We start from the raw sequence: 26,285 nt of genomic DNA on the forward strand, positions 1-26,285 counted from the left end.
ATAGGGGTGCAGGTATCCTTTTGAATTAATGTTATGCGTCCTTAACATTAAGGAATGGAATTGCTGGATCATATGGAAGCTCCATTTTTAGCAGTTTGAGGAACCTCCAAACAACTTTCCATAGTGGTTGGACCAGTTTGTATTCCCACTTGCATCCTCACCAGCATTTGTTGTTACTAATTTTTTAAATATGCACTGTTCTCAGATGTGAGATGGTATATATGAGGAAGTTTTAAAAACTTACTGCAAAAGTCTACCATGTGTAAGTCATTATCACTCTTGCTATTTCACTTATTCCCTTTAAAAAAATAGTTTTGCACTTATATGTTCTTTTAATTAATTACTTTAGAGGTTTTCTTTTTAAGGAAAGTAACACTATTTCAGATATTGCATTGTTACTAGTCAACATCAGTCTTTACTACATTGTATTCTCAAAAATTCCACCCTTTACTGAATAATTACACCCTTAATATACACACTTAGCTATAAGTTTACCTCATTCTTTGTTGTTCCATTCTCCACATCAAATATTTCCTCTTGCCTGAAGAGCACCTTAAAATTGTTTTTAGTGAGAGTTGGTGGCAAACTCATATTTTATTTCTCGGTTGCTTTAACAATATTGTTTCTGGTTGTGATTGCATTCTGTTAATTTTATTTTTGCTGTTGAGAAATTACTTCAGGTTTTTCTCTCTTGCCACTTTAAAGTTACTAGTTTTGGCATGTTTTACTTTCACTATGGTATATGTAGAAATGTATTTCTTTTAATTTTCCTTGCATTTGTTAGAACCCAAACATTTGAATTGGTATCTTTCATCACTTTTGGAAAATGTTCACTATTATATACACAAATGTTGCCTTTGCTTCATTCTCTTCTCTCTTTTTAGGATTCTGTTCCTCATCTTCTTCACATCTTGATTTTCTTAACCTGTCTTTCACACTGTCAGTATTTCTTACTCTTTGTTCTGGATCCTAGTGAATTTTTTGGCTTTAACTTTAAGCTTACTGATTCTCTCTTGATTTCAATCAAAAATGTATTTTTTTAATTCTCACACTTCTTTTTGCTATTTTCAAAGAAACCATTTTGTCATTTTTAATCATTCCATGCTCTTCATGTATTTAGCATTCTTGTTCCTTTAAGCACTTCAAACTTAGTTTTATGTCTAATATTTCTAATACCCGAAAATGTGTCCTTTTCAGTGTGCCCTGTTTCCTGTGGGTTTTTATGTTTTAACCTTGAACCCATAATTTCTGGAACTTTATCAAAGGGAATTCTTTGTTTTAAAGACTTACTTTTATTTCCTTAGCATACAAGAACTGAGGTGCAGGTCAGAGGTGCAGGTATGGTGAGAGGATTCACCAGAGTGACTGGGGAGCAGAATGCACAGATTGTGAAGTACACTGCTGAGGGGAGCAGCGGGTGAGACAGGAGAGGTCTGCTGTGCCATGTGGTTCACCTCTTTGGAACTCCTGCTGCAGTGACTGGTGATAGCTTGATAGTGCTAAAACTTAGCCCCTAGCACCACCAGGATGGCCCTCAAAGGGAATTCACCAAGAATTAGCTAAGTTTTATCTGTATTTCTCTGGAAGCAAAGTGTGCTTGCCTCTGTTAGATGCTGAGAGGAGCTACCAACCCCTCAGAACCTCAAACTAAATTTCCATAAAAGTTGTTGGTTGACTTCTCGGCTGATTTGCTACCAGGTTTCAGACTAGTTTGATGGTTAATGTGAAATTAGGAAGATGTAGGGAAATTGTAGAGATCTGTAACCACAATGTACATCTTCACAAGAATCCCATGGATTCTTTCTTTCTCATCTTAACTGTTGCTGCATAATCTGGTTCCAGTGCTTGTCATTGTAAGCCCTGGACAACTGTGATGCTCAGATTCCTTGCCTGGCTTTCACTCTCTGAGTGGTCTCAATTCTGGCTACCCATTAAAATGAGCAGCTTATTCTTGGTTTCTGTTTTGTTTTTTAACTAGGAAAGTCTGTCTCCTTCATATCATTCATTTCAGAAGCTCTGAGAATATTGTATTTGCATCAGTATTTTAAAGCATCTCAATCTACCCTAATGTGCATTAAGGATTGAGAACTACTACTCTGCAAGAAAAAAAAAAAAAAAGTTAAAGGCATTGCTTTAATCTAGAATTTAAGACCTCAATGGACAGTGTTGCTCAATCAGAAACACCCATCCTAACAGATTCTCGTTCACTCCTCTGAACTGGGACCGTTTCATTCATGTCCTCTAGGATCACAAAGCCTAACAAAGGGGGAAAGGCTTATAAGCACCAGGCTGGTAACATTAGTGGGGGAAAAAGACTTGCTGGGAACTGTGGTAACTGGAGCACCCCACCACTCCCTGAAGGACCACCAGCCCTACTCAGTTCTTAAAGATTGTGAAACACAGCCATCACCTTGCAGTTCCTGCTGTATGATATAGCCCATCTCACTTTCCAAGACAGAGCTCCAGTCTTAAAAACGAAAGATATTTTTCCATCTACTCCTTTCCTCTCTCCTCCCACCTCTTCCCCATCTTCTCTGTCTCTCTGCCCCCCCCCCCACCACACTTCCCTCTCCCCATATACTTCTGTAACCAGAAATAGGAAGATGTTTGCCTTGTTTTTTTTCCTCAGCTTAGTGTTTCTTCTTGTGTTCTATTCCTTACTTGCAACGTCACCTTTCTCCTCCTTGTCTGTTCTCTTAGAACAAATGCTTTCTAACATGTCAATGGAGAACTGGTAACTGAAAAGATGAGTATTTGGGCAGGGGCATTTCCCTGGCAAGCCCCTTCTTTTCTAAACTTTATCTACCTGGCACATACCTCTTTAGAATTTAAATAAAATCTTTATATAGTTAAGCTTTTTGGCATTTTAGCTTTATAATTGCCATGAAATAGCCGGTACTATGAATGTACAATCATAATCACTTAAAATATTAAGAATTCCTTATATAATATAGTATATAGAGAATAGAGACTAGGGGACCTTAACATGTGACTTATTTAGATAAGTATAAATGTAAAAGCAAGTACACTAAATAAAAGGTAATTTTAGTGAATATAATAAATGAGAAGGATAAGTAAGAAAAAAAATCTCAAAATCTGATTTGATGAAAGGTGATTCTGTAAGAATCTCTAAAGCAAAATTAAAGTGAATGGGGCCTCCCTGGTGGCCCAGAGGTTAAAGCCTCAATGCTGTCAAGCTGTCATAGTCACTGTGGCATGAGTTCAATTTCTGGCCAGGGAGGTGATCCATATGGCATAGCAGAACACTCCTGTCTCGTCCTCTGCTCCCCACTGTCTCTGGTGAATCCTCTCACCCCACCCTCCCTAACCCCACACCTCTGGCCTACACTCCAGTTCTTGTATGCATAAAGAAAAAATAAAATAAAGCTGAAAACATCAACATTCATTCCTTAACCTAAAATGTACATGTGCAAGGCGTTTATTTATTTATTTATTTATTTTAGATTTATTTATTTGTGCATACAGAACTGGGGTACAGGCCAGAGGCTCAGGGGCGGCGAGAGGCTTCACCAGAGACAGAGTGGGGAGCAGAACAGGCAGATGGACGAAGTACACTGCTGAGGGGAGCAGCGGGCGGGTCAGGAGAGGTCTGCCACACCATGTGGTCACCTCCGGGGCAGGCAGGAATCGAACTCATGCGGAAGCGGCTTTAGATTCTCAGTGCTGTGCTTTAACCCGCTGCGCCACCAGGGAGGGCCCGGCGTTTATTTTTTTAAAAGTAGAATAATGTCACCCTTTTACATGAAAGAACTTACATTTGTAATTAAGCACAAGACATGTTAAAATAACTTGAACTGTAACCAGTAACAAGCTATCCAAGTTATAGCCATTCACATTATTTGTTCACATATTCACCACATTTACTCAGGGCCAGCAAGTTGCCTCCACAGCGCCACCTGTGCCACATGGTAACACCTGAGCATGGCTTGCAGCCACATGGCCTGGTATGACCCCCGGTTCCTTCCTCCTGGGCCACATGGGCAACATGGTCAAGCTGCTTCATCTCACACAGCTTCAGTTTCTTCCTTTATAAATTAACTGGAGAAAGAGTACCTTACAGAATTGTGAGGATAAAATGATTTGTATCTAGCTTACAGTCTTCAGTACAGGTAGTTTTGATATATATATAAGTGCTATGTAAATTTACAATGTTATTAGTAATCTTTTTTACCTTAAGACTTAATGTTCAGTCCCTCATTTCTCCTTGAATAGCACATAAGCTCTAAGAGCACTTAGGGGCATCACGGGAGATGGCCTGGTCTCTGGCACATGGCCACTTTGGCATCCTCTGAAAAGGACATTGTCCTGTCTGCCTTGGTGATCACCTCACAGAGCTAGTGTCTCCTGCATTAAGTTCCCATCTGTCTGCCCACACACCGCCTTATTCATATCTGCACACCACAGGGAACCTCATTTTGTCACAGCATCCAGCATCAGGTGGCTCTGTCAGGTAACTTCTTTATCTTACTTGAAGTCTTTAGAAACAAGGTTGCTTTACCCTACCATTTCTGGGCCTAAGAAAAGCCCAGCAAACCTTTCTGTCTTCCTGACCCAGGTGATTTCTTTTCCTCACATGCTCCCAGCTGTGCCAGTCACAGGAGTCCCTCAAATCTGCTGCTTCCCAGGGTTCTAGGGGAAAGGACACAGGACCTGAGTAACTCTCCCCTCCAACTGCCTGTGCCACCATGTTTTTCCAGTTTCAGTCTTGGACTTTGATCTACTTGATCAAGAGTAACCCTGTTCTCTCTAACTTAACCTCTCTCAACCTACATATCTGACTGGGAGTGGGGTGGGGATAGTGTAAGTGCAGTGATTATTGGGAAAACATCATTGCTGTTATTCCCCAAAACTATTGTTTAGGATTCCACCTCAGAATTTTAATGTAGAAGTCAAAATTAACTATTTGTTTCTCTTTGTATTTCTGTTTACTAAGCCCACCTCAACAGTAAAGACTATAAAATATCCTTGCTTCACTGCTGGAGGTGTGGGAGGAGTGAATTTGCAAAGTAGGAACTATCCAGGGAGGAAGCCCATTAAGCACATTGATTAATACTTCAAATATTATCCTTCTACAAGTATTGATAGGGCTTCTTTTGAGATCTCGGCCTCAGAGAGCTCCCAGATAATTGCAGTACAACATAATAAGTGAAAACCCAAAAGAGGAAGCAACTAATTCTGCCTGGAAAAGTCAAGCAACGCTTCACTGAGGAAGTGAGGATAATTGAAAGAGGGATTCCATTAGACACATTACTCCGCAACAGCTCGAAGCCACAGATGTTGCAAGGAAGAACTCTGAGCTAAAGTGAATGTGAACCTGTATTGAGAGAGCCAAAAAGACCTGACCATACTTCTTTTCATGTTTCCATTTGTAGCTTTAAAAGTTGAGGTGAACTGCTTAGTAGATGTGATCCTTCGGAAATGAAGCTGTACCTCCCCGGCCCTACCTGACACCATAGAACCTTCTGGTCTTCTCTTGTGCCAAGCCAGATCTACTTTGTAAAAGCTTGACCTGTTGCAGACGTAGTCCTCCTTTTCACAGCTAGCCTCCCACAGATGGGAAATGGTGACGTTTTCTCTATAGCCAGCACTGCTCCATCTCACTTTTGCCTACTCTTTTTACCTCCACCTGCCTGAGCCTTTTAGCTCTTGCACACCCAGAACTTCCTTTTGTTCAGTATTTCACACAGTTCTAACCTTTCATATACCTTCCCAGCATTTCCAAATCTCTTCCTCTTGACTTTCCTACTTTAAACATTGAATTGACATTCTCTTAGTAACGTTTCAATATACTAATCACAAAATAATTAAAAGATACACACAAACATTTTTAAATTGAGTCACAGTGAGGATAAATTCTGTTCAATCTTAATATCTTATCTCCCCATGAAGTTTACATTTTAAAGAGGTTGATCGTTTACCTACTTTCTGAAATGAAACCCAAAAAGGGAATTTTTGCTTATTAATTTAGCCACCCAACCACTTAGCAAGTATATACCTATTGTGGCCAAAGCGCCTTGCTAAAAATGAGCTACAAAACTTATGAAAGGTTCCAGGCTTAAAGAATTTTAGAGATTGTTAATGATCATAGATGAGATTTGTGGGCAATGGGCTTTCTATCATACCTCTGAAATCATAGCACAGAGGGAATAATAGTCTTTCTCCTTAACTAGAACTTAGACTCCTTGAGGGTTGGCGCTCCTGTGCTCATCAATCATATTTGTGTCCAGATACCTTATACGAGTTCTGTCTGACTCTCAGAAGTTTTTGGTTCTCACTCAGTGAATAAATTCCCTTTAGACAAGGATATTCTTGTTCTGCGGCCAAAACCCTACACTAGATAAGAGATTTTCTTCTTGTTCTAGATTCTTACATTCTAAATAAAACAATATAAAAAATATTACTAATTAAATACACCCTAGAACCAAACACAGTGTTTTATTAAAGATCATTTTAAATATAATGCTGCCTTGTCTAGAATCCTTTCTGGAGCTGATCCTCAAGAATCCTTTATAACCTCAGTGTGGTGGCATTATAATATGAACCCAGTTTACAGATGGCTTACAGATGCAATAAAAATATTAAGCTACTAATTTATTTATTTGACTTAGATGAATAAAATAGTACTTCATTTCAATATTTCACAAACCCAAAATCTGAAATGTACTAATAGATACACTAACTTTTAAGCTTAAGCAACTGTCCAAAAGTATAAAAATACAGAGTACAATTGGAGAAATTGAAGAAACTACACAAACAATGAAAAAAAGTATTTAATTCTGTTCTTTAAATATCTACTCCTCTCTAAAATATCATTAACTTTTTCTTAATGAAATCATGTTGGAAATAAATACACACATTTGACTAAATCTTTGAGGAAGTCCCCATTTAGAAAGTATTATACAGATTCCAATTTTAAAAAATAAATATTTACATAAAATTTGTGTTTAAAACAGAAGAAACAGATTTTTCAGAAACTTACTTTTTAAAGTTTGTCTCTATCTTCAGATGTTACATGGGGAACTCAATTTCCAATGCCATTCTAATCCATGAAAATGAATGAAATATACAGTCAGAAAAAAAAATGTTTTATACCATTCTGCGTGCTTCTGTAATACTCCCTTAAAAATTATTATCAAGCAGACTGTTATTGCAAAATGCTTTTGCTGTCAGATCACTTACTTGGCACTTCATTCTTTGCTTCTCAAGACTGAACCACACAAAGGGAAACTCTTAGCACCAGCAGCACAGAAACCCTGTTTATGTTTTACTAAGGAAGGATTTTTGCTCTCTTCACATACTTAAGGCTTAGTCTCCATCTTGAACACATTTCTCTTCTGTTCCTGAGAATTTAAGGGTATCTCTGTCTTCACTTTAATCTTTATACCTGTATTATCTTCATAGCTTTTGGCAGCTTTTCCACCACGCTGTGGGGTAGGGTTTTGATGTTTTAGTGCTGTAGATGATGTTTATGCTCCATTTCTAGCTATCATTGTTTCTTTTGTGTAACTTCCAAATAGGAGGGGGAAGGAATATCATTTTCTCCTTGATTTCAGTTATAGTTGTGTAAGTTGATTTGTTAGGATGTTATAATAGTTCTGGAGAGGTATGATCAGCATCTGAGCTATATCAGTAAAGCAAAGACCTATTATTTGAATGATAATGAGGTGCTGATTCAGCAATTGATTATTGATGTGAGCGTGACTGTTAATACTTGTGGCTTGGGTGACTGGGTTAATGGTAGAATTTAACATTAGGAATAGAATACTAAGAGGAAAAATTCAGTAATGGACATATGTCTTTTATACAAAGCACAAATTGTACTTTAAATCATATTTGTAGCTCTGTGTTATGAATAAGTGCCATTTATTGAGTACTCACTATGTTATTTGCATATGTAACATAGTTCACACTTTAGATGTATTTATGTGTAATCATCTAGGTAGACATTAGAAACTCATCAGTGACACATTTTGCTTACTATAAACAACTGATTATAGCAAACTTTATTTCTCCCCAATTACAGTGACTATTAAACTCACTAGAAGATTCTTAAATTCCCAGTTACATAAATGAAAACTAAAGCGATCATGATCATACTAATAATAATAATAACAATAACAATAACAACAGCAATACTTTATTGTGTGTTTTCTGTTCACCAGGCACTACAAGTTGTTTCATAAACATCATCTCACTTATCTTTCAACATCTCCTTGAAATGAGTATTAACAGACAAATTGTTACAGATGAAGCAATTAAATCTCAGATTGGTTTGGTAGTTTGCAATGGATTATAGCTACTAAATATCAGAACTAATATTTTAAGCCTTTTCCCCACTAGGTTATAATGGCCATATGAAGTTGTATTACTTCATTTATTTTGACAAAACTTACCTTTAGAACTATAGTCATAAATTAATTTTTCTCAGCTTTTAATAAGCATTTGTTTTTGGGTTCATATACACCTCTTTGCAAACTATTTAGTCAGAATGATCTGTCACAATCTAACATAGCTGACTATTCTTTGTTATCCATGTTTTACCAGAAATAAATTGCTTTAATACCCACTAGTAGTAAATATATTTAATTAATTAAGATTTTGCTCATGATAAATGATATTTAAAAAAAAGAAATGAAGAGTTATTTCTAGAACTATCTTGTACCATTAAGAAAAACAAGATAAGAAGAATGGGCATCCCAGTAGGGATGGAAGAGAGAGAGAAGGGAAAATATAGAGCCTATGCAAGGTAATAATAGAGAAAAATCTTTCAGTAGCTAAAATAACCGCCTTGCTACCTGAATGCAACAAGATCTACATCAAGACACATATCAGCAACCTACACTAGTCCAAGACAGAGAAGGAATAGTGAAAGCAACTAAAGGTAAAATGCAGGTAACATGTAAAGGTATTCAAGTTTATACCAGGCTTCTCAGCAGAAACCCTATAGGCAAGAAGAAAATGGGATGTGGCTTCCAAAATACTCAAAGATTAAAGACTGCCAGCCAAAGACAGTATATCCTGCACATTATTCTTCAGACATAGGGGTGAATTAGCTTGCAAACACTAGACCTCCCCTAAAAGAAATGTTGAAAGAGATAGTCTTAGCCAAATCAAAGCAAAGAAACTCAAAAAAGTTAATTCATAAAATATAGAACCAAAAATCTATTTTTAAAAATGGCAATAGTGAATACCATGAATTTATGATCACTCTAAATGTAAATGGACTGAACTCACCAATCAAAAGGCATGTAGTGTGTGATGAGATCTGAAAACAAAACCCGGTTTTCTGTTATCTCAAGGAAACCTATTAGAATTCCAAATATAAGCAAGGTTCAAAGAAAATAGCTGAAAATAATCCTATAAGCAAGTGGGACTGAAAAATTGCAGGGACAGACAGACTTTTGTCAGATAAAGAAAAATTCTAATTAAGAAATGTAACAAGAAGCTGAGATGTACATTCAATAATGATTAAGGGATCAATACATCATGAAGATGAGAAAAGGCAACCATAATAACACAACAATTAACAAACCTAGAAACAGATATTGCCAACACAAAGCAGTGGTAAGGGATTGTACCACTCTACTTACAGCAGTAGACAGATCATCCAGACAAAATCAAAAGGGCAGATATATCTTTAAAAGAGCAATTAGATCAAATGTTCTTACTAAACATTCATAGGACACTTAATCCCTGGAAAGTTGAACACACATTCTTCTCAAGTGTCAGGATAAACCACATATTGAATCATAAAAACAAGTGTAAATAAGTTCATGAACATTTAAACCATATATTTTCTGATCATAATGTTATTAAAATAGAAACTGATCACAAAACCAGAAGCAAGACAACAGAGAAAAATCCTCTAACATGGAGACTGAACAGCATACTACTGAATAACCTTGGGTTAATGTGAAAATCAAACAATAAATTTGAAAAGCAAATGGAGACAAGTGAAAATGAAAATATGATTTACCAGAATTTATTGGATAGAGCAAAATCAATACTAAGTGTAGCCAAGTTATGTAAACAACCTAAATGTCCATTCACAGAAGAGTAGATTAAGAAACTATGATATATATGCAGAATAGAATACTTTAAAAAAGTATAAATAGCTATTTAAAAAAGTGATTCATGTGGATGGAGTTAGAGGGAGTCATGCTAAATTAAATAATTTTTAAGAGACAGATAATATTGAATAATTTCATTTGCAAGTGGAATATAGAGAAAACAAACAAACATGCAAAAGAGTTGACAAAACTAAAGCTGACAAAAATTTGCTCTAGAAATAGGATTGTGTATTTGAGACTATTAGAGGGCTAGAGAGGATGGAAGTTGAAACAAGAATGGGTGAGATACATGGATCTAAAGTGAAGGACTGTGTGTTCTTTGGTGGTGGGTTTGGTGTGGTAACTTAAATCTGACGCAGTGTGAACATATTCCCCTAAGTTATGTACAGTGTTTTAAACCAGTGTTAGCTCAATAAGGCATTTTTCAAAAAAGGACTTTGGTTCATAGAATTTCACATTCTAGAATACATTTTTTTACACAATATATTCAATTTATTGCATGTGATCTATTACAATGCGTAGAATTTTTTATACTTTTCATATAAATAGTCTATCTTTGATACCTAAATGATCAGTTCTTAACTTTAAATAATAATGAAAGACTGTAATGTGAGGTTTGAGCTGAACTTCTTTTGTGGTATTGTGAAAAGAACTAAATGAAATAATACAGATTTACTCCAGTTATAAGAATATAAGAGAGAGAGGAGATACATAATTAATACTGTTTATAAAATGAAAAAATGCAGCATATGTAGCAACAAGAACACATCACTTTGAGCAGGTCTTTATGAAACAGACATTCCATATTGTGTTCCTCCTTTCCCACAGTCATTGCCATGACAATCTGGTATGCTTAGCTGTCGCTGCTGACTAAGGGAGACTGTCTCCTTTAGGAGATCTCTGTGTCAGCCAAAAAACACAGAAGTCTCATTTGGGTCTAGAAACAAAACATAATATTTAGAATGAATAGAAGTTTTGCACTTTTCTTCCCCTTGGGATATCCAAGGGGAAGATTTAAAGTTTTTAAATCTGAATTGAAGTTTTTAAATCAGAAATAAAGTTTTAAAATCAGAAATTAGTGTCAGAGTGGATTTTTCTCTTCAAAATAAGATTCTTTCCCATATGACTAAAGACCTTGCCATTTCTAGATGTGGCAAAATGTCCACAACTAAGTAAGAAAACCTGTTTTTAGGAATTTAAGTCTGTTTTGATGAAAGGCATCTAATAATCCAGACCATGTTTAATTCTCCATTAAAAAAGCTAACAAACATGATCTTCTGTGTCATTTTATAGACCTCTCTCCCATAGTTTTAAAAATATAACTGTCTCTGTTCAGCTGTGATGAAATATCATTCATTCATTCTAAAATCTGTTTTGAGTGAATGCCAACCTTTGGTGTGAGTTTCTCTAATGTTGTGGGATGTTCAGACAAATTTTAACGGAATAAAATGAAAATAAATTTAAAATAATGCATAAAACACATTCATAAAATCATCAGTAGCTTATGGATTTTTTTTTAAGATTTATTTATTTATTTATACAGAGCTGGGGTACAGGCCAGAGATGCAGAGGGTGAGAGGATTCACCAGAAACAGAGTGGGGAGCAGAACAGGCAGATTAACACAGTACACTGCTGAGGGGAGCAGCGGGCCAGTTCAGAGAAGTCTGCAGCGCCATGTGGATCTCCCGGGCAGGCGGGGATCGAACTCATGCGGAAGTGGCTTTAGCTTCTTAGTGCTGTGCTTTAATCTGCTGCGCCACCAGGCAGGGCCCAGCTTATGGATTTTAATGCAAAAGTGATTCCGTGTAAAATAAAATTTCTTAAGGATGACTACTAGAACAGCTTAACGTCAATAAAAGAGGCAGTGGGTAAGAATTGTCAGAGAGATTGGGTAAGGTGTTTCAGACTTAGGAATTGTAAGCTGAAGAGGTCTGAGTTGCAAATAGCAAAAGGAAATGATAGGGTAAGAATAAATATGAATCCCAGCACTCATTTCTTGGAACAGTAAGGGTAAATGGTTGATGGAAATATTTGAATGTTAGATGGGGTCACTTAATTTCAAGTTAATGATTCCTCTAATATTTAGTGAACATTTCAGAGAATAGATAGCTAAAGAAAATCATGTTGAATCGGTTAATATAATTGTTTTTGAAAGCAAAATTGAAGAGGAAGAGTCTAATGCTAAATGGTGTTCTCAAGGTATGAGAAAAGAATATGGTACTATAAAAATGAAAACTATTAAGCAACTCTTAAATATTTGTCTAGGAATAGGTGGCATGATTGCTAATAAATTGATTCACATGACAAATTTGGAAGCGGTTTTCTTACATTCTAAAATGTGTCAGACTGGAGATATTGGAATATCAGGATAAAGACATCAATATTAGAGAGATTCTTAGTTAGTACTGTGTTTGATGGGCAGCACGTTAGTTTGTGAGTGTTATAGATGAGTAGCTATTGAAGAACCAGGTTAGTTTCTGTATGTTCACCTAATTATATAAAAAGTAAAATAACCATTTTCAGTAAGCAAACATAAAAAAATTAGAGTCACAGATCATGATCTAGGTTTAGAATCAGTTTAATTTAACTTTATGAGTTACATGCTGGGACTTTTGCTAGATACAGGAACGCAGGGTATACAGAGGCATAAATTCTGTCCTCAGGGAACTCAACATTGCAGAAGTGAGTATGTAAGTCCTCAAAAGTAGGATGGTTCCAAATTGTATGAAGGGGGAGGGCAAAGGAGATTTGGAATGGCTACATTTGCAGCATAGGAGGAAAAGGGAGTGTGTAAGTAAATCTACAAAAAAATAATTTGAATGTTATAAAGAGAATTCAGTATTGCTTTTTGTATTTTTTGAAACATCCAAACATTGAAAACAAATGTCCATTAGTAGCACAAATTACCTTTAAAATATGAGATATTACTTAGCATTTTAAGGAAATATCTGCCACAGTATGGTAGATGTCTTTTAGGTAGTTAGTGGGTATGAAAAGTACAGAATGACTAAAGTTGATCTTATATTTATAAAATAAAGAAGGTATATGTTAAAATACACTCACACAAATATATGTTTGCATATGCTGAGAGTAGTTCCAGAAACACAGCAGACAGTTGTTACTTGTCACTACACCTGAGGAGTAAATTAGAAGTTAAAAGGAACAGGAATTTTCAGTGCTTCATATATTTTGACTGATGTGTATTTTTCACATTGGGTATGTGTCTTTTACAATTGATATTTGTATTGAAATCATTGCAGATTTATGTGCAGTTTTAAGATATGATAGATTCAGTTCTTGGAATTCTGATGATTGACTCCTCTGTTTTTGCCCCATAAGTCATTGATAGTTCTTTTCTTAATTTTTTGTCTATTTTCTTTCTTTGTTCATACTAAATAAGTTCTTTTGACCTCAAGATTAATGAGTCCATCCACTGATATTTTTGATTTCTGTTAATATTTTTTTCATTTTGTTATTCCCAACTGATATTTGCTAAGATGGAGCATTCTTAACACTTTTCTGTAGTGCCTCCCTGGTGGCACAAGTGGTTAAGTGTCAGCACTATGAAGCTATTGGCAATCACTGCAGCACAAGTTCGATCACTGGCCAGGGAGGTGACCCACATGGTGCAGACATCTCTGCAGCAGACATCTCTGCCTCTCCACTGCTCCTCTGAGCTATACATTTCAATTAACTGGTATGCTCCCAATTCTGTTTCCTGTGAATCCTCCACCACCACCACCCTCTGGCCTAACCCCAGCTTTTGTATGCATAAATAAATAAAATATTTTTGTTAAAAATCTTTAAACAGGCCCTCCCTGGTGGCACTGCGGGTTAAAGCACAGCACTGAGAAGCTAAAGCCACTTCTGCATGAGTTCGATTCCGGCCTGCCCCAGAGGTGACCACATGGCATGGCAGACCTCTCCTGACCCACCCACTGCTCCCCTCAGCAGTGTACTTTTTTGATCTGCCTGTTCTGCTCCCCACTCTGCCTATGGTGAAGCCTCTCGCCGCCCCTGAGCCTCTGGCCTGTACCCCAGTTCTGTATGCACAAATAAATAAATCTTTTTAAAAAAATCTTTAAACAAAAAATAGATTTAAAAAAAATAGAAAACAAAAACATCTGACTGTAAGCTTCCTGGCAGCCGTGGTAAAGCAGGAAACAGAATCTTGCATCCTCCTACTCAGAGTTACCAGTATTTCCTAGACCAAATCCTGGGAGAAGTTTTTAAATATAGGAGGCATATTTAAGAGGTAGCTCTCAGGATAACTTGCAAACAGTTTTGAATGTATTTGTTATATATCTCTTGGAGGGAAATGTTATAACTCAAAAGAAAAGCTAAGCAGTTACCCAGTTTCAACTTACAGACCTAATCACAAAATTCAACAGGAAGAGACTTTAAGTGAAACATAGAGAGACTTAATGAATTGGGGACAGAAAAGAGATTTAGTTCCATGGGAGTAAAAGTTCCATTTACTCCCAGGTCTGGAAGGAAATAATTATGATGATTTAAACATGTGCAGAATGGTGGCTGCCTCTTAAGTAATATCCCAAGGGTGAGGAAGACCCACTTCACTTGGATTAAGACACCAGTTTTTTGAGGCCTGGTGTCTATGGGCTTTACTGGCCAGAGTTACAAAGAAAGAGAGTTCACTGGCAACCTAGACAGCTGAATGAAATTACTGTGTACAATATCCAGAAAGAGTGGAAATCATTGTTAAAGAGAAACAACCTAGGGGGTCTAAGCTTTTAGCACTGGAGAGATTTAAATGGAAATCATGTTGTGAGACCTAGTGGGAAAAAATGATTCTTTGAATATGGTTTTCACTGGGTGGCCTTCTGGATGGAATGAGTGGGAAGATTTCAATGAGAAGAAGGTCATTAGGTTGTAGTCTAACTCCATTATATAGAAACCAAGCAAGGTTGTTTTCTAAAGAGTGTGGTTGTAGCATTAAAGTAGAAAGGCTAGGAGTCATGAGAACACCTTGTGACAGTAGCAGGAATTGAGGTTGATAGAGAGCACTTTCATCCATGAGAATGGGAGGCAAAGGAGCAAAGTGGTAGGGAAACGATGGGGGATAAGAAAAGAGGTCCAGCTAATATCATAAGATAAAAGGATCTGTGAAAAATCATCTAGAATTAATACATTATTAGAACTATTGTTGTTAATTAAAGTTGTCAGGTAAAAGAGATCACTTAAAACCTCAGAGACATTAGTGGAGAAGTTGTCAAGTAGGACTAGGATTGCAAACTTCAGAAAGGAAACTGAATATGAAAGCATGGCTCTCCCCCAAAGAGGCAAGGTTTAGAACATCTAGAGCTCTAACAGACTCAATTTTGAAAGACAGACATCTCTTTCTCTCTTAATAAAAGGAGAGATGTGAATATGAATGTGCAGATGGCATGAGACCCTGATATGAATAAATTAGAATTTTATTTTTCTGGAACTTAATTTCTGTGCAGTGGCCCATTTCAATATGATGATATAAAGCTCGAGATTCTGTCTTCCATTTTCCTAGTCTCCATTCCTTACAGGCTACTGCTAAGAGATTGCTTAACTTCTATCTGTCTGCCAGGTGCTATGATTTTTTTCCATGGGGTTCAAAGGAACCATGGTTCCACTCTTGTGCTCCCACAAAGAATCTCTCACAAATGTTCTCAGTACTGCCTGTTGGGGATACACACATTCGCTCACACATTCATGCTATGGAATCCCACTGCTTCCCTAACGTCTACCCCAGGAGACATAGTGCATGACTTCTAGGAAACTCACACATCCATTCCCTTTGACTCTCACACGTCAGTCTTTCCAGTTTTTGGTCTAGAGGTGGAACAGGGACAGTAGGTGAGAGGGTGAATCTACACTTTCATGACAATTTTACCTATTGAGGGCCACACTGTTTCTACAACTGTTTCTACTTCTATAATCAACCAGGAAAATGGTTCTCTCTTTTTGGAGAGGCTTTTTCCCTGACCTATATTTTTCCTAAAGCAATAAACACAAAATATCTTAGCATCTTGAATGTGTTGGTAGTAGAAAGCAGAAGGAATAAATTGGTCTAAAGTTTATAAAATATTAAAATGCCACAAATACCAAATATGAAGAGAATGAGTTTTTCTGTATCAGGCATTTCTTTCATTCCTAATAACAAATGTATTTAAATTTAAGTAGTATGACCACCCCATTTTAAAGATGAAGGAACTGAAACTGTGTAACACAGCTGTCTGTTATCATACCACTGGTTAATGGTAAAACCACCTTTCTCTGAACTGTATCTTCATTTGCCCCCTAAAATTAATTCATACTGCAGAATGCAGTATGAATAATGTTTGGAGAAAGTCACAATGGACAGTGTTACTCTTAGTCAACTGTAAGAACATGCTGGTGAGGAGGGCTAGTAGACCAGAGAGAGACACTTAGAATAAGAGCAAGAGCAGGAAATAGGAAGAAGAAGGGTGGAATTGAAAAGTGGCTGGTTAAGAGTCCTGACTAAATTCTGTTCAAACCACCATTTAAGAAGTAGAAGTACTGCGTGTAATATATCAGGCCTGTAGAAAGAAGCAAAGAGTTTATGGCCTTAGAACAGATAGTAGAAAGGTAAATGAGCTTAATCAGCACAGATGCAAATAGAAGTTTACGTTTTTGAATAAGGAACACGTCACTGAATTTGTAGTAAGAGGTATTTCATTATGAGGAAGTAAAGATGAAATGATCAGAGTGTCAGACAGGTGAAGCTTGAGACAAGGGTGCTGGACGTACCTTATTGCTATCTCTTATCCAGTGGACTTTTAGCAACAAGTAACATGAATCTAAAGAATGTCCATAGCTCAATGATCTAGAAGTAAAACAACAGACTAAAGGTGCCAATTCTTTTTCTTCTTATCTGTACAAAGAAAGAAGTTTTTAAAAGTCAAAGACTGTGTAGATGACAGAAGATAAGATTGGAGTGATGAGACATGATTTCAAACACAGATTCAATCTCTTGTGTGTGATCTTAGGTGAGGGGATAATTATACTTGCATGACCACATGATTGAGAGGCTTAAGTAAGATTATGATCAGGTGCCTGCCATGGGGTCTTGAACATAGCTGGAACACTCTAAATGTAATTCATTTTCTCCCACACCTTCATTTATTCAACAAATATTTTTAAAGAAGCTAATTTTGTGCCATAGATAATGTACATGTCAGCACTGGCCACATTATTGCTGCGATAATGAACACCACCCCACCCCCTAAGCCCCCTACCTCATCCAAATCTCTGCTGTGTTAAGACACAGCAGAAATGTACTTCTCACATTCATTCAGAGTCTACTACATGTTTTGGTAGCCTTATAGGGCAACTCTCCTCCATATGGCAAATGCTTCATTCTTTTAACAAAACCAACACAAGACGTCAAAAGGGCTCCCTGCAGCAGAAATAGTGCTATCCAGAACTTCTTTTAGTTGAGTCTACTTGGAAGTGACATATATCAACTGCTTGCAACTAGTCCTGTGGTCTCTTTCCGACTATAATGGGAAAAACAAGGAGTCTTTTTTTTCTCTGCCTACAAGGAAGGAAGACCCAGATATTGATGAGCACAAGTAGCGTCTACAACTTGGCTAGATACTGGGTACTTGGTATTAGTAAGGACCAACACAGACATCGTTTATCTTTCCCTCATGGAGCTGTCAATCATTGATGCACTACAGGGAAAGCAATAGCACCAGTGAACAGCTAGGTTTCTGCCCAGACAAGACAAGGAACTAGATCAAAGAGATTGCATTCAATAAGTGTAAAGTTATGTTGGAAAATGAGAAAGGGTAACAGTTTAGTATAAGTGAAAAGTATGGAAAGCTTAGCAATTCTCAATAAATATTTACTGGATGAATGTTAAGTGAGGAATAAGAAGAAATTTAGCTCTGAAAAACTAAATGGGAAAGGCAACAGAGAGAGAACAGATATAGGAAGAAAAAACACATGGAAACAGTTTATGCTTTTCAAATGTTCTGAATAATATTTGGGAATAAAAGCTGTTCTTGCTATGTCTGCTGTTTCTAGTAAGCCTGAAATATTTCCGTGCTGGTCTCTTCTGCCATAGTTGGGCTTTGGAGGAGTAGCTTCTCAGCCAGACTGTTTCTTACCTAGTCAGAAGTGGGAATTGTGGAGATGGTTAGACTCTGACTCATCTTTTAGATCTTTTGTGATGAAGCAAATTTACTTGGTGGGTATCTGTCAAATGTAGAAGGTTACAGGAAATGAGAAATTATACTGCTGTAAATACTAAAATTGTTACAGTGAAGCTAAACACCCATCAATACAAATTTAATCAAATTATTAGGGGAGTGATTCCTTAAGAGCATTAAAATGATTTATATCAAAAATGTAATAAAGAAACCATAGAAAATGGTGACAAGAGATTTATAATGTACTCCCTACAGATGGTTAATATTTGGTAGAGTTCAACCCAGTTTTTTTTCTAGGCACATGCAACTTTGTTTTATAAAAACAGATCATATAATACATGTTACTCTGTCACCTCCCTTTCACATGACAGTTTTTCTTGCATATTTTTCCATTTAAGAAATACATGTCTACATTATTTTTAATGGTTCAGTATTTGATCATATGTATGTGTCAAATATATTTTCTTACCACCCCACTAGGTTGTTTACAGATGGTTGCCATTATCAACAATGCTATTATGAACATACTATAGCAGAATTTCTGTGTACCTTTTTAATTATTTTATATGGTAACTTTAATAATTTGGAATTACTGGGGCAAAATTATGTACATTTAAGATATATTATGTACACTATCAAATTGTCCTTTAAAGTATTGTTCCAATTTACATTCCTACCAGCAATGGATGAGAGGAGATGAGTATTTAGAATCTCATAATTCTACAAGTGTGATTGTAGAGAATTGAGTATATTATAATTGTGTGTTTAATTTTGACAGTGTTGGCTGAAAGGGCCACTCAATTATAAGTCCCGACCCCTCCTATAGTTAATGCTTTATGTTAAGATTATAAGTGAGCATCACATTAGATTTCTTAGAAAGGAAATTAAGACAGATTCACATGTTCTGCTAAATGTATCCATTAATACCCAGGGTCCTGGGGTATGATACATGGCTGACCCATTGGATAGCTAGAATGACTTCTTTGCTTGACAGAACATATTAAACACTGCCATCAAATAGCACCCATTCCTTAATATATGGCTGTGACTAAATATTTGTGCACATCTTTAATGGTTGTCTAAATCTTGGGCGATTTCTCATTTTTCTAGAGAGAAAACCAAGGGAAAAAAAATGGCAAGATTGACTATATATGCTTTGAGGGACACTTGTAATGTGTAATCAATTAAATTTAGATAACTAATACTTCAAAGCACATAGATAGAATATTTTGAAAGGTGTTACTCTATTACCACCCTTATTTCATGAAGTACTTTTGGCCCAAGTTTCCTTCCCATGCATCCTTGACATCAGAAAGGTACCACCTTTTCCAGCAGTTGGGATGTTTCCACCCTTTTCCCCCTAGAATTCACTCTGAATGCTTTGCAATGCAAGACTTGCAAAACAATGTATGTATGTCATCCCTGGAAATCTTTTCCCAGCTCTAGAAACCTACTTCTCACCATGTCCAGTAGTAACTTATGCTTTTTCAGTCATCTTTAAGATACTAGTTTTCAGCAACATCCAACATTTCAAATAGTGCACACTCCTTAAAATCATCACTAAGTTGGTATTAAATTCTCATACTTCCATTTTTTTGCTAGTTCTATCAAGTGAATGGCTGCTAAAACCATCCAAAACTCTTATCAGTTAATATTTTTCAGGTTAATACAACTTCCCTAAATAGTATTTTGGTCAAAATAATGTAATCAAGAAAGTTCTGATATTCTTAGATAGTTTATAAGGACTCTGGTATAAAATGCCTCTTATTTTGAAGAATAATTTGGAGGACGAAAAGAAATCTCACCTTACGTTCGTCCATATATTAAAGTTTAAACAAAAAGAAAGGCGATTCATACAAATCTCTTTGTGCTGTATGCAAAGTGACTATTGAATATGAAAGCTTTTGTTGAACTATAAAAAAAATCTAAAGAATACAGTAGGATTGCAGTGCATTTATCTTATGTAGAAACACTGACATAAAGCCTACTGTTTTGAAAATACTCACACTGAAATATTTTAAGAACTGCAGCTTTTACCCGATTAAACCACCTTCCAACCCCAAACTGTGTGTATTTATAATTTAATACAAAACAAACAAACAAAAAAAAAAACCAACAGGAATTACTTACAATAGATGTTCCTTTAAAGAGCCACAGCTAAAATTTTTGGAACTCAAAATGAAAAATTTAGAAAACTCAGTGGCTAGATTTCCCTATAGTGTTACTCCCTCTTTAATATATATTATATTGTTTCATTCTTTTCAATGAAGTATTTCCAAGAGAATCAGACTAAAAGAACATATTACAGATTAGGTAGCAGCTCTTTGAGTGATATGGTTAAAGATAGCATATGGCGTATTCTTTACTTTCAAACTGTTTTGAGTCTTTGTTCTTGCCCATAGCAGTACTATACATGAGTACTATCCAGATCTTCCCAATGGGACTTGCATGTAATGTGCATCATCTTAAAAAGCAACAAACATTTTTCCATTGCCTTCTTTATTAGTTGAGGTAAATGAAACTGAGAGAGATCGAGCTTAAGATAAATTGTTACAGAACTCTAATTCTATAAGCTCTTATAATTCCATAAGATTATAAATGCCGTTTGAAAATGTGAATCAGAAGATGCATTTGTTTTAATTCTTGATACTGAAAATATTGACTGAATTGTGAATTAACACATTTAGGGTTGCAGATGTCATTTTTCATGAGATTTCCTGAATGATGTAATTTTCATATTTCATATAGCAGTTTGATCAATTTACAGATTTATTTTACATAATTAGTTAGTAAATGAGAAATTCAATTGCTGATATATAACTATTTCTCTGTAATGTAAAAATAAGTTAAAATTCTGAATTATAAATAAAAAGACAAATATTTTGAAGACATCTGGTCCACATCTGTCTGAAATAAGATAATTTAAAACAGTGTAATTAAATGCAAAAAATACTGAAATGTTCACACCTTAGAATGTAAAAAATAACTCATTCCATTTTAATGTGATTTCTTGAATTGGTGATTTATTTTTTTTATTTTACTGTCCTTTAGCCTCTCATTCTGTCATTACAGAAAAGACTGACAAGCTAAACAAACAAAAATAATCTGTGTTTTTTCAAAGCTTCTACTAAATGAAAGAATTATCTTTATTACTATTCTTTTATATGTTGACTAACCTCCACCCCTACGTTAATACTCAGCAGACTTAGACTCAGGCCTACCCCCTTTTGATGTATTTATAATTCTCCATTCAATTATTTAAAATGAGAGATTAGTGAGAGAGTCTGTAATCTCACTCCCTAAATTGTTTGTTCCTTGTGGGCACAAAGAGCCCTGGTAAATGTGAGCGGAAGGTATTCAGACTCATGGAAATGAAAAGCATCTTTGGTACATTCTCATGATCAGGGGAGAATCGTCCTTTGAAGACTGGTGTTTTCTTTTGTTAAAAACCTACGTTAAGTGGAAAATTAGCGATGTTAGGAGAAAGGAAAATGTACGAGACTTTCTATAGCCTTACCAAAAAATGTGAAAAACATGATAGGTTTCCCTTTTACTAACAGACTGCAGAGCCTTCAGACTTCATTAAGACTAGCTTTTGATCCATGGGAGAGAAGTTTTATTCATGAAATCACATAGTGCTGATGCTACAATATAAGACTGTAGGGGAACATCTCTGCCTGGATGCCAGAGGCTCCCCTCCCTAGCGGTGTATCAAGAAAGGGCTCGATACTGTACAAACTCCTTTCCTAACACCTACCCTAAGGTATCACAAGTTATATTTTTGTGCTTATTTCCAGGGAGCATGATAAAGATCCAGAGAGTTTTTTTAAGGTATTAATGCATCTGAAGGACTTAGGACTCAATTTCCATGTGTCTGTCCTTGGAGAAACCTTCACAGATGTCCCAGGTAACACTTTTGAGTTTTCTAATGTGTATTTTTATAGATGACATAAGCTCTACAACTTAAGTATTAACTTCCATGTCTCTCTTTGTTAGAATAATCAAGATGAGCACTGTTAACCAAAAGATTATACGATGGCATTAAAGTGTGATTCAATTAAAAAAAAATACTTAAGTAAGCATGATTTAAGATGAGAACATGAAGTCATCTCTTTTATCAAATATAGTTTATACAATGCATCTTGATGTAAATAAAATATATTGCTCTAGGCATCTTTAACACTTAAGGAAAGTGGAGATTTGTAATTGGATATACAACCTCTCACCTCTGGGGTCACTGGTTTGAATCCTACTCTTATTGGTAATGGCTGAAGTACATTACCATCTGTTAGGTGGCCTGTGTGAAGTATTTCGGTATCAAACTTGTAATGAGAACTAGACCAGAATCCATAGCATAGTGTCATTTATCTGTGCCTTTTTTTAATTGAACTTAAGAAAAAAAGCAAAATTCTAAAGTCGGTCTTCTTTTACTATAGGCCCCATGGAACCTTTTCAGAATCATGTCTTTCACTTTGTGTCCTCATGGGGCATGTTTAGGTTAGTGACCTGAGCATCCTGACCCCTTTCATAGCACATAAGCTTGGGTGTTGCTGCATTTGAAAATTGCAAATATACGGACAACAATATTTTAGAAATGACCTCAGCCATCGTGCATCATGCTCAAGGACCATTTTGGGTTTAATGTCACTTGCTCGGAACTTCTTGGTTCTGGTACACTGCTGGGAACTACTCAGCATGGTCTTCAGCAGCTTCATCTCACCAGTCTCACCTCCTGTCCTCTGTGTTCACAAAGATCAACCTTTTTGCAATTCCTCTAAGGAGCCAGCTTTTATAAGACCCTTGGAAATTTGCTTGTTTGTTTATACTTTATCCCTTAGATCTTAACTCAGGGACATTTTTGCTTTAATATGTAGCTTTGTCATGATCTCAAGACACCCTGTCCTTTTACCTCATAGTGCTTACCTCCATTTATAATTATATAATTATGTGTAATTTTTAGTATCACTTGCACATACACTTTGAACAAGAACTCTTGTTCATCACTGTCCTACAAAGCCTAGTGCCCCACCTGGTGTAGTACAGGGACTCAGTGAATATTTGTTGCGTCACAGGGGTAGTAAGCAAATATAAACTCCCTGCCCTCATATAATTTATAGTTTTCTTGGGAAGGAACACTTGTGCATAAGTGCAGGAGAGAGTAAAACACAAGATAATACAATTATATATTAACACTGACACATGTGGCTTAGAGTAGAATGTTAATTAAAGAGCTAATACTTGAACAGCGAAAGGATTAGAATATTCCAAAAGGGAAACATAGGCAAAGCATATAGAAGCAAACATTTTAGAGATTGTATTTAAATGAGAGAACAACTTCAGTGGGGTTGCTAATATAAATCGAACAAGAGGTTCTGCATGTAAACCTTAATAAATAATTAAATGCACTCTACACAGCTTGAGTGGGATCAACAGATGGAGGGTCTTGATAACCAAAACGTCTTTGGCAGAAGTAAGGAAGAAAGAGCCTAGATCTTGAACTGGTCAAGTAAAAATATTTTGGAAGGTATATCCTACAGTGAGATAGAAGTGGTGGCTGAAAGATTAGTGAAATTAGTGAGAGGACTGGATACGAGAAAGATTCTTAAGGAAAATTCAGATGGCAATTTGGTAGATGAATGACTGGAGAGTAAGAAAAAGAAAAGACTGTTCATTTGCAAAGCTGGTGAGCTCAGTATTGTTTGTGCCAGTTTGGAAGTGTTTGTGGATGAACTGAGAAGAGACTGGAGGAAACTTCTAAGCAGGAGACTTCTTGGTCGGCTTTACTTGGGGTAGCTTTAAGCCACCACTACAAAGCAAACTAGGATTCTACTCAAAGGCCATGTTCACATGGGGAGACCATAGTCTCCCCTCCCATACATTAACATGAAGCTTTTTAAAACAGTGTGGCGCCATGGGCTGGGGTGGGCTGCATTAGGGGCCCCAAGCTCAGTAATTAGAGCCAATCTTATTAGTCACTTAAGCTTCACTTCAACGTGCACTTACTGAACATTGTGGGAGCAAGATTCAATAGTGAACAAAACTCATTCTCCCCCCTTAGGCAGCTCTGCCTTGGGGAGAGACTTACATTATTAAGAGGACACTGAAATGATTAAGCACTGCTGTGGAAGCCTCTAGCAAGGAGCATCATATTATTTACATCCAGACTCCTGTTTCTCCCGTCTCAACTGAGGCTTCTTTCAGCCTTAGTTCTAGTCCATAGCTGTCACTTCTAATGTGTATGAACTCTCACTGTGGCTACACTTCCCCCATGTGTGGAGGGAGCCCAGGTTGTTGAGGTCCATTTGTTTGCTAGCTGTCCATTTGTGCCACAGGTGGCCATTGTGCCCAAGTGGCCTTCTTTATTCCCAAGGCTCCCTAACAGGCTGCTCTGTGTTCATTCTAGCCATTCCTGTCCCATTCTTAGCACTTGCACACCACTGACTATTCCCACGCATTGTTCTCAGAAATTACAAATATTAATTCCTTCACTCTTCTAGTGGCCTTGTTCAGTTTCCTATCTCAACTTTTCTTAGGTGTGCAAAACTAAGGCACAGAGAAATTAGGTGAGATCACCCAGCTAGGTAGTAGCTAGAACCACTACCTTTCCATTTTTCTTGTTTTCTGCCCCAACTGCTTTTCCAGGTTTAAACATTATTCTTTCCCCAACTAACATCCAGCAATCTACAAATAGGAGTAATAAGAAGGTTTACATTTCTTTGCCTGTTGTCCCTTCCAGGTGCTACATTAGCATAGCTGAAGCCCAAGTCATGCAACTTACATACTGCAACTTGTATACTGGCTTATACCAGCTAGCAGAATCACTGTCTGTTAGGAAGGAGATTTCAAGCAAATTATTTTTCTTATTGTGATTGTGATTTTAACTCTCATGCTATTAATTGCTGCTATTTATTGAAAATTTGCTTCATCCTGATCCTTTGCCAGGTAGTTTCATGTGGCGGTCATGATAATCCCAATGGAATAGGAATCATTGCCCCATTTTATAGATAGATAGAGAATCTGAGAGTGAAGACATCAATTGCTTCAATTAGTGTAACTGTAAGTCACAGTTGTCCTTCACATGTAACCCTTGATAGGTTGAGAACTAAGAAAAGTTAACTATATCATCCAATGCTATTTTCCTTCCCTCTCCTTGAGCTCCTTAGGAAACTGTTATCTCTGAGTGATGACATTAGTGCCAATAAGTCTTACTTACATTTTTGAGCAAACAAGTAATCTTCATTAAGTTCCTTTTCAAAATAGAACATGCTATGATCAATCAATTTGTAAAAGGGTCTCCATACTGTTGATTATTTTTTAGTAGGTTGATTATGCTCAAGTTATGTTATGAGGTTTATAGACTTTTTTTCCTGAAAAGTGTGATAGGGTTGATTCAGGTTCTTAACACATTTGTAACATCCTTTAATTTTACCAAAGAGCACAGAGATTTAGGGCATTGACTCACATTCTCCATTCTCCAGTGGGTACAGGGGCCGTAACAATGGTAGGGTAGAACTGGCAGTTGGTCTCCTCATCCCTACTTCTCTATTTGCTCAATAATGTTTTTAACTACTGACTTTGTGCCAAGCGCAGAGCTAGACATTAAAAACAAAATAGTGACAACGCAGGCATGTTCTGTGACATTTGGATTTACCATCAAACTCCAGTACTCTAGTCATCACTTATGAAGGACATTTCTTTAAAATGTTAGAATTAACATTTCCTGAGCACTTGTCATGTGCCAGGTACTGTTCTAAGCCCTTTATGCATTGCCTTACTAACCTTTCACACAGCTCTGTGAATTAGGCACAGTTGTGATTACCATTTTATAGCTGAGAAAAGCAAAGCAGAGAGGTTAAGTCATTTACATGAAGTCAGCCGTCACCCAGGCATGAAGCCCCAGATCAAGCCTTGTCAGTCTGCCAACACTGCCAGTACTCAGCTCCACTCCAGACGGATGTTCATATCAGGTCTACCTGTTTTATAGGTGAGAAAGCAAGAAGTACTCGTGGTGGGAAATTCCTGGCC

General features: G+C 36.6%; 1 protein-coding gene across 5 annotated transcripts in view; it reads left to right on the forward strand.

The window, feature by feature from the left end:
• The window catches only part of GTDC1 (glycosyltransferase-like domain containing 1), a 307,853-nt gene that overhangs the window by 262,304 nt on the left and 19,264 nt on the right, over positions 1 to 26,285 (forward strand). For all 5 annotated transcript variants that reach the window (XM_012728985.1, XM_012729002.1, XM_012728989.1 and 2 more), the window contains one exon: positions 22,058 to 22,167. In XM_012728985.1, coding sequence (XP_012584439.1) covers positions 22,058 to 22,167 — 110 coding nt within the window. The remainder of the gene's footprint in view (positions 1 to 22,057; positions 22,168 to 26,285) is intronic.

This window comes from Condylura cristata, unplaced genomic scaffold (genome assembly GCF_000260355.1).
Source record: "Condylura cristata isolate star-nosed mole 26May11 unplaced genomic scaffold, ConCri1.0 scaffold00002, whole genome shotgun sequence".
NCBI lineage: Eukaryota > Metazoa > Chordata > Mammalia > Eulipotyphla > Talpidae > Condylura > Condylura cristata.